The sequence below is a fragment of the Petromyzon marinus genome, chromosome 6, assembly GCF_048934315.1.
Source record: "Petromyzon marinus isolate PM22_M1 ecotype Great Lakes invasive population chromosome 6, UKy_Petmar_22M1.pri1.0, whole genome shotgun sequence".
Classification (NCBI taxonomy): Eukaryota; Metazoa; Chordata; class Hyperoartia; order Petromyzontiformes; family Petromyzontidae; genus Petromyzon; species Petromyzon marinus.
The window spans coordinates 1,903,462-1,917,500 of NC_133672.1; the positions used below are offsets into that span (position 1 = coordinate 1,903,462).

At 50.5% G+C, this 14,039-nt stretch overlaps 1 protein-coding gene across 4 annotated transcripts in view; it reads right to left on the reverse strand.

Annotated features, from left to right (window-relative positions):
• Positions 1–14,039, reverse strand: part of LOC103091753 (homeobox protein otx5-A) — a 54,743-nt gene that overhangs the window by 8,440 nt on the left and 32,264 nt on the right. For 2 of the 4 annotated variants that reach the window (XM_032948422.2, XM_032948423.2), the window contains one exon: positions 1,807–1,958. In XM_032948422.2, the coding sequence (XP_032804313.1) occupies positions 1,807–1,958 (152 nt within the window). The other 2 variants (XM_032948425.2, XM_032948419.2) reach the window with 2 other exon arrangements.

A 14,039-nucleotide genomic window follows, 5' to 3' on the forward strand; every position in this document is an offset into this window, starting at 1 on the left:
TCACCCTAACTCTCAATAATATTTTTTAAAAATATAATAATGATATAACTATTATTAATTACGAAACCTCCATCTCGTGGCTGGCTTTACCGCCGCCTGCATCTCGCGTGACGACAGCGCCGCGCCGTCGTTGTTGTTGTGGTGGTGGTGCTGCTGCTGCTGGTTGTTGTTGTTGTGGATTTGCGAGTCAAGAATGCTGTCTGGACTCGGTTCGGGCGTGGGTTTGCTTGACGCCAATGTCACGGCGGGGGGGGGGGGGTGAGTTGGGGGGGTGAGTTGGGGGGGGGGGTTGGGGGGGAAGTTGGAGAGGGTGCGTCGCTGATGAGCGCGTGGATTACTCCCAACGCAAGGTAGTGAGTGGGCGGCTTCAGCAAGCCTCACGCTGCCGATGAGATACCGAATGTCGAAACCGGTCCAGAGGGTTTGGTTGTATGAGACGAGCAGAGCTGAGAAAGATAACTCCCAGAAGGCGGCGTGGCTGCCAGGATGTGTAAACACAGCTGAGTGGTTCTGCACGGAGGGGCCGGCACGGGAAGGAGGCGAGTCCTGTCTGCGTGTTCACGTTGTTGCGTGGATTAGTCGCTTTGTTTTGTGTTTCGTTACTGAAGCGACGAATCGCCAGCCTGGCCGCGCGTGCCCACCAGCAGAGACTCGGGGTGCGGTGCCAGCATCAGAGATCCACGACTCGAGGTGGAGGAGGAGGAATGATATCTTGCAGAGAAAGACGAGGGTCAGCGCTGTCCCGAGGGTACGGCGAATCGGGGCGACGACTACCCCGGGTCCCCACACCCCCACACACCCCCCCTGGGGGGGTAGTGAAGCGGTGGGGGGGGGGGGGGCGCGCTTCGACGTCACGGTGTCATCAGATGTGACACCTCTCGTTGAGGGTCCCGCATCCCCCTAGAGACAGCCCTGGGGATGAGGTTGTTGATGACGATGATGATGGTGGTGGAGAAGAAGAAGAAGCGAGTGAACAGTAAGACGAACGGAGAGCAAGGAGGCAGACGAATGATGATGGAGGAGGAGAATGGGTAATGATTACCATGGTGCTTAGGAGAAGAGAAGGAGAAAGTGATGATTGATGACGAAGCGATGATGGATGGAGGATGAGTGGTGGTGGTGGTGATGAGTGGTGGTGGTGATGATGATGAGTGGTGGTGGTGGTGATGAGTGGTGGTGGTGATGATGATGAGTGGTGGTGATGATGATGAGTGGTGGTGGTGATGATGATGAGTGGTGATGATGATGAGTGGTGGTGGTGATGATGATGAGTGGTGGTGGTGATGATGAGTGGTGGTGGTGATGATGAGTGGTGGTGGTGATGATGATGAGTGGTGGTGGTGGTGATGATGAGTGGTGGTGATGATGAGTGGTGGTGGTGATGATGAGTGGTGGTGGTGATGATGAGTGGTGGTGGTGATGATGATGAGTGGTGGTGGTGATGATGATGAGTGGTGGTGGTGGTGATGATGATGAGTGGTGGTGGCGATGATGATGAGTGGTGGTGGTGGTGATGATGAGTGGTGGTGGTGATGATGAGTGGTGGTGGTGATGATGAGTGGTGGTAGTGATGATGAGTGGTGGTGGTGATGATGAGTGGTGGTGATGATGAGTGGTGGTGGTGATGATGATGAGTGGTGGTGATAATGAGTGGTGGTAGTGATGATGAGTGGTGGTGATGATGAGTGGTGGTGGTGGTGATGATGATGAGTGGTGGTGATGATGAGTGGTGGTGGTGATGATGAGTGGTGGTGGTGGTGGTGGTGATGATGAGTGGTGGTGGTGATGGACGAGGGTGGCCCCCACCTGCACGCGCGACTCGGGCAGGTTGATCTTGAGCGCCACCTCCTCGCGCATGAAGATGTCGGGGTAGCGCGTCTTGGAGAAGAGCGACTCGAGGACGTCGAGCTGCGCTCGCGTGAACGTCGTGCGCTCGCGACGCTGCTTGCGCGGCGGCGCTGCCAGGGGAACACGCGCACACACAGCTACACACACAGCTACACACACAGCTACACACACAGCTACACACACAGCTACACACACAGCTACACACACAGCTACACACACAGCTACACACACAGGCACACAGCTACACACACAGCTACACACACAGGCACACAGCTACACACACAGCTACACACACAGGTACACAGCTACACACACAGCTACACACACAGGCACACAGCTACAGACACAGCTACACACACAGGCACACACAGCTACACACACAGCTACACACACAGGCACACAGCTACACACACAGGCACACACAGCTACACACACAGCTACACACACAGGCACACAGCTACACACACAGCTACACACACAGCTACACACACAGCTACACACACAGGCACACAGCTACACACACAGCTACACACACAGGCACACAGCTACACACACACCTACACACACAGCTACACACACAGGCACACAGCTACAGACACAGCTACAAACACAGCTACACACATAGCTACACACAGGCACACAGCTACACAGCTACAGACACAGCTACATACACAGCTACACACACAGCTACACACACAGGCACACAGCTACACACACAGCTACACACACAGGCACACAGCTACAGACACAGCTACACACACAGGCACACAGCTACAGACACAGCTACATACACAGCTACACACACAGGCACACAGCTACACAGCTACAGACACAGCTACATACACAGCTACACACATAGCTGCACACATAGGCACACAGCTACAGACACAGCTACACACACAGGCACACAGCTACAGACACAGCTACATACACAGCTACACACACAGGCACACAGCTACACAGCTACAGACACAGCTACATACACAGCTACACACATAGGCACACAGCTACAGACAGCTACACACACACAGGCACACAGCTACAGACACAGCTACATACACAGCTACATACACAGCTACACACACAGGCACACAGCTACAGACACAGCTACACACACAGGCACACAGCTACAGACACAGCTACGAACACAGCTACACACACAGGCACACCGCTACACAGCTACAGACACAGCTACATACACAGCTACACACAGAGCTCCATACACATCTACACGCACACACAGCTACAAACACAGCTACACAGCTACAGACACACAGCTACACGCAGCTACAGACACAGATCCCCCGTGTAGCCTCAGCAGGCTGCTGGTGAAAGTGCCGCGAGCGAGGAGGCAGCTTCTGCGAAGGCCGGAACGCCACACGCGGTGAGCACCGCGCCCGGCCGCCTTTGTCTTCCCGGTGGCGTTTACACATCGCACCAGGTACTCGTTTGTGGCAGAGTAGACCTAGGAGGAGCTCCAGGATCGGTTCAGATAATCGTCACCGGTGTTGGCCGTGAGCGGGAATCCAACTCGGGTCGCTGGGTTCGTAGTGCAGCATAGCGCTAACCACTACACCACCGCTCCCCCCTCTCACATACATCGTGGGTCACACAAAGATGCCCCATGTAGCCTTAATAGACTGTTGGAGCAAGTGCGGTTAGCGAGCACCTACGAAGTCACACACACATAGGTACAGTCACACATGACCCAGGCAGGCACAAGCAAACACGTGTACGCACACAACAGGCACGCTCACATTTGTAAACAACAACCGCCATTCGCCACTAAGTGACGAGGACTTCACCACAGCGCTCGTGCCAGGCTAGGTGCACCTTGAGGCCACGCGAGGCGTCGAAGGCTCGCAGGCAGGTCATGGGATAGACCCCAGGTGCCACGGGTTGAACTGCCCGAGATGACCGGCAGGTGCACCACCAGGTGCGCTCCCGTCAACTTCATCAACTTGCTGCCGTTGTGAGCGTCGCCTCTCCGCTGGAGGGCAACTGCCTTCCAACTCCCCAGCAGCGTCCTTCACGAGCCTCCTCTCCAGAGGCCGATCTTGACACCGCTGTTACCGGTCTTCGGGCAAGTTCACTCAGCTCCACATCCTCCCGTATCGCATCAGTTCCATCTCTCTTCTCCAGCCCGTGCCGCGCCCTTTTTACCCCCCCCTCTATCCGGCCCAACAGAAGCTGCTTGGGCATGCGGTGGTGGTCGAGCATGCGGGCGACACGACCCGGCCAACGCAACCTCGCCAGCCCGAGTATCTCACCGATGGGACCGCGTGCAGATTCTCTCCGGGCTCTGCGAGCTCCTCGCACAATCCTGCCTGGCGTTAAACCCAGCATGGCTCGTAGGCGGGGCCAGGCTGAATGTCTCGAACCTGCCCAGAGGTTCCTTTAAAGGGGCTCCAAGTGAGCGAAGCACCACGGGTATCGTCACCGACACGCGCGGGCCGAGGGCCAAGCGCAGGCAGACACGCGCAGGGTGCGCAGAGGCACAGCACACGCACAGCAAGCGCCAGGCACTTCGTGTGCGTTGTGCTGCTGCTGTACGTACGGTGCCGCAAACGGTTGGCTGCGTACGGTGCGAAAAAGTTCAACCATACGCTGGCAACGAGTGGCCGTTGATGCCGGCACATGAATAGGCCGCTCGTTTTTCAACATTTATGATGGATTATTTTATTAGGCGCGCAACAACCAAACGTTACCGTCCATGTGCGCTATGAAGAAGGGCCATTGACCGACACGTCGGTTACTATATACGGGTTTCCTGGCGCTGTCGAGAATGAAACGCAAACACACGAGGCATCCCCTCCCCCCTTACCCCACCCCCCTTACCCCACCCCTCCCCCATCCCCCACCACCTCATCTCCCCCCTTTCCCCACCCATCCCCCACCACCCCCAGGGTGGGAGCACATGACGTTAATTGAACCGCAGAGACAAAGGCGGAGCGCGTTCCGTCCTCATTGTTCTCCGGTTCATTTCAAACTCGCTTCGCGATCTCTTTCCTCGCAGTCTCCTGCGCAGTTAAACTCACGGGGTAATTTGGCGAGTCGCATCATGAGCAAGCGGACGCATACGAGAACAGATACAAAGATCTTCCCCCCCGCCAGCCTTTACGGAATGTTGGGGACAAATTATGTTAGCGAGTGGCACCTACGCAGTCAGGAGCGTTACACACCGCACCAGGTACTAATTTGAGTCTAAACTAAAACTTAAACTCAACTTTGTGTGTGTTTTAAAAACTTTTTACCACTGAGCTATGTAGCTTTTCTTCCAGAAGCTACCTGGTCACAAATGATAGCTCAACAAAGTGGCTTACCACGTGGACATTTACAGCAGCCAAAAAACACTCTAAACGCGTGGTGATGTTGATTCCAAATGTGGAGGGAAAACCCGGAGGTCCCGGAGAAAAATCCACGCGACCACGGAGAGATCTAAACACACGCAAACTCCAAATATACAGCAGCAGCAGGCGTCAGGGTCAGGATCGAACCCACGACCTCCCTGTGTACACCAGGCCAGGTGGTTAACGTCTCGCCGACCCCAGGGAGAGGATGGACCCGTACCCTGGGTGATGAAAATGTGCGCAAACCTCGATGAGAATAAACGTTGGTAAGAGGGCAGCTGACTTTGCATGTCCAGGTGACATCCCCATTCCTTCCCGTTGGGGCAGTGCTCAAACACGAATCCCCTAAGGGCGCGCAACTGGCACGAGCAACCAAGGGTGGCTCCACTCTGCTGATGAGTGCCGATCTCGAGAAAACCCCGGCGTACGTCTCAATTGTCCCACGGCCTAAATTGCATCGCCGTAAGCGCAGCTGTTTAAAATTGGTGGCCAATTCGGGTTGTTCAAATTAGGGTTGTTTTCATCCGTTACCGGTAACCGCATCCAGAAAACAACCGGTTAAATAAGCGGTTATCAGTTTACCGCACATATCGTAATGTCCGGTAATGAATGTTACATTTGTACTTTTTTTAAACTGAGAAATGAAGACAATTGTAGTACCACGCGGTGGCTTAACCCGTCGTAAGATCGTGCGTGCCAATGGGTGAACACGCATTCCTAAAATTCGACTCTAAACGGTTACCGGTTTCTGCATTTCAGGACCGAGAACCGATTGCGAAAACGGTTAGCGAGCTGTGTCCCCCCCCCCCCCCTCGAGTTCTCCCACGTGGTTCCGACGTTGCGCAGCGTGCCGGTTACAGGAAGCGCACGCTGCTGCTGCTGTCATTATGCAGTGACGCGGCGAATAATGAACCCTGTGGACTCATTAAATGATGACTTTTACATGACCACGAAGCAATCGATTATTACGGATTCCACGCAGTAACATGTGCGTTAGCAGTGGTGCAAAATCACAACTCATAAAACGGACTTAATTCACTGTGTTGCCTTAGATAGACGTCAAACGTGTATATAATAGGCGACGTTTCGGGCAATGACCCCACCTCTTGCACACGTGTCAGGAAATGAAATAATAAGTAACGATACGACAATATTTTGAAAAAACGGACGATACCATTTTTATGCACGCTCTATCGTAGTATCGCCTGTGAGTGATGGTACACTCATAAACACGCGTGTACACAGTGCTGTAGTGTACACACGTTGATGTACACTCGTAGACACTGGTGTACGCACACACACGCGGTGATGCACACGCGTTCCAAGACTCCATCAGCGTTCATGTGTTCACGTAGAATCAAATCTGCTTCCTGTTTAACGCGTAAATTCCCGGTTACATAATTGTGGCATTTCCACATTCCTGTGGCGGCGGGGCAGTCCGTGACGATCTCCAATGTGGTGAGCGGCACATCTCTTGAGGGATTGGACGCAGGGGAGGTGTGCTGCACGTGTGACGCCAGTCTAATCGTTCGTCTCCTGCGCGAGTGTTATAGCTGCTAGACGCATTCCCATACTGGGCAGGATCATTGCGAGACAGACGTTAGTTTCGCGACCAATATCCGTAATGAATTCTGGATAATCGCCTGATGAAGCTTGTTTATGATCACCAGCGAAACGTCACAGTACTCGAATTGTCAACGTTGTGGGTTTACTCTCCCACAACAGCAGTGTGCTGCAGCAGTAACGAATTGGCACGTTGCGTTGACGTGACAACCCTTACTAATTGTCTGCGTCGGGTGGTGGCGGGTTAAACGACACATTTATATTTACGCGATCGGACCCCCCCCCCCCAAAAAAAAACAAAAACGAACATTTATAATCGAGATGAGACCGCTACCCCACGTGTGTTTTAGCCACCGCGGAACAGTCCGTCTAGCGAGGTGGCGTCAAGGTTACCCCCGGTTCGTCGTTTGTGAACACCCGGCCAGAGCGGCCTCTGCTCTTATTATTCATTTTATGTTTACGATTCATCCGTTAAGATGTCACAAAGTAGAGAGACGCAGGCATCATCTCCTACACCCATCTGTCACTCCACGGGCACAACAAATTCACAACGGGTTTTGACAATGGACATTTTGAGTCATTCCAGACATTATCAAAATATACAGATATATTAAACAAAGTTGACTGAAACGATGACGGCGACAATACACAACGCCTGCGTCGGTGTACTGATTAAACACGCGCGCAAAGTTACGTGGGTTATGATGAACCATGCCTCCGGTAATACCAAACTTAAATCAACACATTTGGCGATGTTACTACTGCGTTGGCAGTGTTGTACAAACAACATTGTTTACAAACATTGTACAACAGTGGTCTACAAACAACAACACTTTCAGAAATTTCACCGTGCCATTAACAGGGGAAATAATAAATATCAAGACGGCGTTTCAGGTGATGCCGCGTATTAATAAATACATTCCCGTGATGAATCGATGTAAGAAAAGCCAAATTCTCATCCAGGCGTGTAACTCGCTTTGTTTAAACATATACTGTCGTTTGATTTTACTTTCAATCAGAGAAAACATCTCAACGTTTCGGGCAACTGGCCTGCTTTAGGAAGATCGAGTTCACAGCGAGTCTTGCGTTCAAGGTGAGGCGGAGGTGGTGTACATATAGATCCTCAACTCGTTGTTTTAAACGTCACTTTTCCTCGAGAAAGGCCAGTGTGACGAAACGTCTAGACACTGCTCCCCCCCCCCCCCTCTCTCTCTCGACAAACCTCTCATGTTTGTTATTCCAGCTCGGCTGTCGACTGTCGCCTCGGCTTGAGTAATCGGCAGCACGCGCTTCGCTCGCTTCGTCGCATCAACGGAGGCGAATTACTCGGTTCACCCATAATGGTGATCACGTGCGCGCGTGTGTGTTTAGCATGACACTCGGAGCGATGTGGAACTTCAGGCTGACCCTGCCACGAGTGAACTCCATCAACCTCCAGGTCATAATATTGGAGAGGGCGGAGGGGACTGGTGGCATAAATCTCAAACCAAATTTCCGCTCTCTTCTATAGCCCTTTCCAGAGCATCGGTAGAACTCACAACACGATACACGCCACACACGAATGCGTTAAACTCCACACATTCAGCAGTAGCATGGCCCTAAAGCCGAATATATAGACACATATATACACAATACAATGCAACGTTTCGAGCAATTGCCCTTCGTCGTAGCTTTTTAATTGCACGTGCCATTGACGAATGTGTCGAGTGTTGTTGTTCTTCTTTTGCACCACTGCCAACAACAACAACAGCAGCAGCAGCAGCACCGATGACCGATGTCTTGGCAGCAACGAGCGCCACGTCGCGTTCCGTCGCCCGAGGCGGGGATCCGCGCCCGATCCCCAACGTCAACGTCTCTACTCCCCATTGTTACAACAACAATAACAACAACAACGATAATGATAACGACTGGAGCGACTCGCACCCGCAAGCCGCAAGGTGTAGGAGGTTCGCCTTGCGACTCGGGCGCCTGTTGCTGTGGCTCGCGATGGACGTTCCCGCTCGTGTCGAGGGCGCACGGCTCCATGCGGGCAGCCACGAGGGAAGAGTCCATTGGTGTTTTGGATCTCGAAGCACCCCGCCCCCCCCATCCATCCCCCCCATTAATTAATGCATTGTTTTATTTACAATTCAACAAATTGCGTGTGTCTCGTGTTGAATGTGTCACGAATGCGTGCGGCTCACGTGAGGATGTCACACAGTGGGTCGGGTCCTACGAAACTGGCCCACCCGAGTTCGATTCCCGCGCACGGCCACCAACACCCAATGATGATTATCTGAACCTATCCTAGGCCTCCCCCTAGGTCGACTCAGCCCGAAATGAGTACCTGTTGGGTGTGTAAAACATCGCCGTTCTGGAGATAGATGCGGCCGGGCGTGATGCTGGCCACCCACACCCTTCCTTTACCGTTCCGGCCTTCACAGGTGCTCGTTGAGCACTTGCCCCAACAGTCTGTGGAGGCTATACGGGGGATCTTTGTCTTTGTCAGTCGTCGCTCCAGTTGCGATTAGCATAACTCTGCGACGTCCTTCCAGAAAGTTTATCACATAGGAGGCTTTTATGACCAATATCATCCACGGGTTAGATCGTGTAAATATATAAATGTGTTGTTAAACCCGCCACCACCCGACACATCCAACTAGTGAGGGTTTGTCACATAAACAGAACGTGCCAATTCGTCACTAGTATAGCACACCAGTGTGTTGGAGAGCCAAGCCACAACATTTGCAATCTGAGTACGACGTTCCGCCAGTAATTATTACAACGTTCCGCCAGTAATTTTCCGGAAAGCCTAGAACACCGATAACACCTAAAACACCTAAAACACCTAGAACACCTATAACACCGACAACACCTAGAACACCTATAACACCTATGACACCTATAACACCTATAACACCTAAAACACCTAAAACACCTAGAACACCTAGAACACCTATGACACCTAGAACACCGATAACACCTATGACACCTCGAACACCTAGAACACCGACAACACCTAGAACACCTATGCCACCTAGAACACCTAGAACACCTATGACACCTCGAACACCGAGAACACCTATGACACCTAGAACACCTATGACACCTAGAACACCTAGAACACCTATGACACCTCGAACACCTCGAACACCTATGACACCTAGAACACCTATGACACCTCGAACACCGAGAACACCAATGACACCTAGAACACCTATGACACCTAGAACACCTATGACACCTCGAACACCTATGACACCTAGAACACCGAGAACACCTATGACACCTAGAACACCGAGAACACCTATGACACCTAGAACACCTATGACACCTCGAACACCTCGAACACCTATGACACCTAGAACACCTAGAACACCTATGACACCTAGAACACCGAAAACACCTATGACACCTAGAACACCTATGACACCTCGAACACCTATGACACCTAGAACACCTAGAACACCGAGAACACCTATGACACCTCGAACACCTCGAACACCTATGCCACCTAGAACACCTATGACACCTAGAACACCTAGAACACCTATGACACCTAGAACACCTAGAACACCTATGACACCTAGAACACCTATGACACCTAGAACACCTCGAACAGCGCACCCTGCATGTGTACAGATCTGTACGCGCATCGCCGGCACCGTACGCTGTGGTGCACGGCACGTTGTATACTGCACGTGCACCTGGACGCTTTGCCAATCCACTGCTGGATGAGGAACTATCCACGTGATGTCTGGGGCCGTCTGGATTATTTGAGCATACTTCATGGGTGCAGTGTGTTCACACTATTCACCTGCCCTGCGTACATATACGCTATGAATATGTATACTGTATATATCTCTCTGTGTATGTGCACACACACTAAAGTCAAAGTTCCCCCGTATTACCTTAACAGACTGTTGGGGCAAGTGCTGTAAGCGAGCACCTATGAAGGCCGGCGCGGCACACAAGGGGATGGGTGGCCGAAACCACGCCCGACCGCCTTTGTCTCTCCAGTGACGATGTTTACACACCGCACCTGGTACTCATTTGAGGTTGAGTCCACCTTGGGGAGGCCCAGGATCGGTTCAGATAATCGTCGCCGGTGTTGGCCGTGAGCGGGAATTGAACTCGGTCCGCCGGGTTCGTAGCGCAGCGTAGCGCTAACCGCTGCACCACCGCTCCCCACGCACACACACATACGCACACATACACACGAGCACACACATGCACATATATACATAAACACACGCGCGCACACACATATACAAGTGCGCGCACACACACACACGCATCAACACGCGCCCGCAATGGTCTTGTAATTCCGCGACCACGTTGGCCATGCACTCGGTAAGGCCGGCACCTGCAGCCTGCCGCGTGCAGCGCGATTGACCGGCAACGGAATTACGCGGCCGACGCAGACGCGCGAGATGTGCCACGTGTCTAAGCTGAACGACTAAAGCGATGTATTTTATAAAATAGTATTTTACCAGGTAAAGCCCCACACTGAGCTGTGTAGATCTTTTTCAGAAGCGACCTGGCTGTCGCAAATGATAGCTCAACGAAGTGCGCTTAACCACGTGGACATTTATAGCAGCAGCCAAATAACTCTAGGACAGTGCTTCTTCTGCTGTTGCTGCTTCACCAGGGGGTGCGGGATGCCCTTTCTGGGGGTGCGAGACGCTGTCATTCATCGAAAACTAAATTAACTAATTAAACACCAGCACGTAAGTTACAACTTACTCTGTTTCATTAAACCCCGATGCATTTATTGACGTAATTTATTTTTTTACGATTGAGAACCAAAGGCTGCAGTAAAGGTGAAGAGCCGCTGCTGTAAAGGCATCACACGCAGCCTGCTGCTGCTGCTTGAGAACAGAGGGAGACGCTGAAGCGGCGGCCCTGGTGCCTGTAGCTACGTCTCGTGATGAGCTCCCCCGCCACGTGGCCTCGTGCTGCTGTCACCCCATCGGCGTGGACTGAGCCAAGCGCCTCCATGGAGAGACCCGAATCGAGAAGACTTCTCGAAACTCCGTGAGACTTTCACGCCTTTATTATTACTAACATCGTCATCACCACAGCAATATTATTATTAATACCATCATCACCGCCACTACATTATTATTACTACTACCATCATCATCACAACATTATTAATACTACTATCATCACCACCACCACAACAACATTATTATTACTACCATCACCATCACCACCACAGCATTATTATTATTATTATTACTACCATCATTACAACATTAATATAATATTACCATCATCACCACTGCCACTGCATTATTTAACCGCATAGTGCCGATACGAGAGCTGTGTGCAGTATATTAAACCACTGTACAGTTAATAGTAATTTTGATTCGTTGACAATTTAAACAAATTGAACGTTTCCATTTGCAGGTAACGAGCTTCTCACTTGCAGAGTGCACAATGTGCGTCACGTACCGCTCTTGATTCTCTCTCGCAAAACGGTCACACACACAGAGTACATGACAAAGTAAAAATATCCCCCGTGTAGCCTTTAACAGACTGTTGGGGCAAGTGCTGACAGCCAGTACATATATACATATATACACACACATACACAAATACACACACGCCGTCTGTGTACATCCACTGGTCACCGCGAGCCAGCGGGCTCTATCCACTTTCTATCGACTTTCGTGTCACACTCCGCGACAAAGTGGCTGAGAAATCGTCCATGCAGAGTTGTAAACTTTCTCGTCGAAATGCAGCCGATTTAAAAACCAAAACCTAACCGCGGGGCCTGAGTCCGCGGTAAAACAAAAAATAATAAATCACACTTTGTTTGAAAGGTTAACAGTAACTAAAATAGAGTTGCCCATACTATTGTACCGGACGTTTGGGCGTCCCATAATTAAACATGTGGATTTAAAAAAAAAATTCAGAATGACAAAAAGCCTCACTCGAAACCCTTCACGTGCCACCGTTCGTCTGCCTTGGTTGAAAAGTCAATCAATTTAATAATTTTAACAAAAATGTAGGAAACAAAAATTAAAACGACATCTGGTTAAGGCTTTTTGAAGTTCTAAGAATTATGAACATCACTCGAGGTGATATCAGTCACTTCATAAGATTGACCGACTTTCGTGCGTAAGGTAGACCGACTTTTGTGCGTAAGATCGACCGACTTTTGTGCGTAAGATATACCGACTTTCGTGCGTAAGATAGACCGATTTTCGTGCGTAAGATCGACCGACTTTTGTGCGTAAGATAGACCGACTTTCGTGCGTAAGATAGACCGATTTTCGTGCGTAAGATAGACCGACTTTCGTGCGTAAGATCGACCGACTTTTGTGCGTAAGATAGACCGACTTTTGTGCGTAAGATAGACCGACTTTTGTGCGTAAGATAGACCGACTTTTGTGCATAAGATAGACCGACTTTTGTGCTTAAGATAGACCGACTGTAGAGTGTACGATCGACAGACTCACAAAGGAGTTGGCACGCACTGCTCACACCGAGACACGAGGGGGGTTCAGAGCCACGCTATCGACTGCAGGTCTCATCACAATCACTGCGCCAGTTTCACTACAGTAGTATTAATTCATGATTACAATCACGACAACGACCCTCCCCCCGTCTTGCCTTCACAGAATTTTCGGGCAAGTGATGTTAGCGAGCATAGATCCCACCAAGGCCGTAGCCATGGAATCAACATTGGGGGGGACCAAATCTTCCAGGGGGTCTGGGGGTTCCCCCCCCCCCCGAAAAAAAATATAAATTTGAAAACGAATTTCCTGCCTAAAATATTTAAAAAATCACAAACACATGGGATGGATTTTTTATTTATTTTTAACAATAATGTCTAATAGTGTATTGTATTTACATTGCTCCGTTTTTTTTCTTTACCTTTTCTTGTTTCATTGTATGTAATGGCAGAGATTAGGGATTAATAAAGTACAACCATAACCACAATCATATGAACAGAAATCTATGCATTGTTATATAAAGACAAGTCCAGATATTGTGGCCAAGGTTTACAAAATTGTTGTTTTTATTTACATAACATAGCAATGATTCTTTTTTGATAGCAATATATTTGGGGGGAACATTTTGAGCATATTTGAATATTGGATGTGTCCCCCCCCAATATATATTATAAGTACGGCCTTGGATCCCACCCTAAATATGAGACACATTAAGAATTTGCGTTTGGCAGGTGTGCGCAGATACAACAAAAACATTCATCACCACAACCACCGACTCTGCCCTACAACGGGGAAAATATATTGTTAGGCTGACGTCTCGAATAAAGGCCCT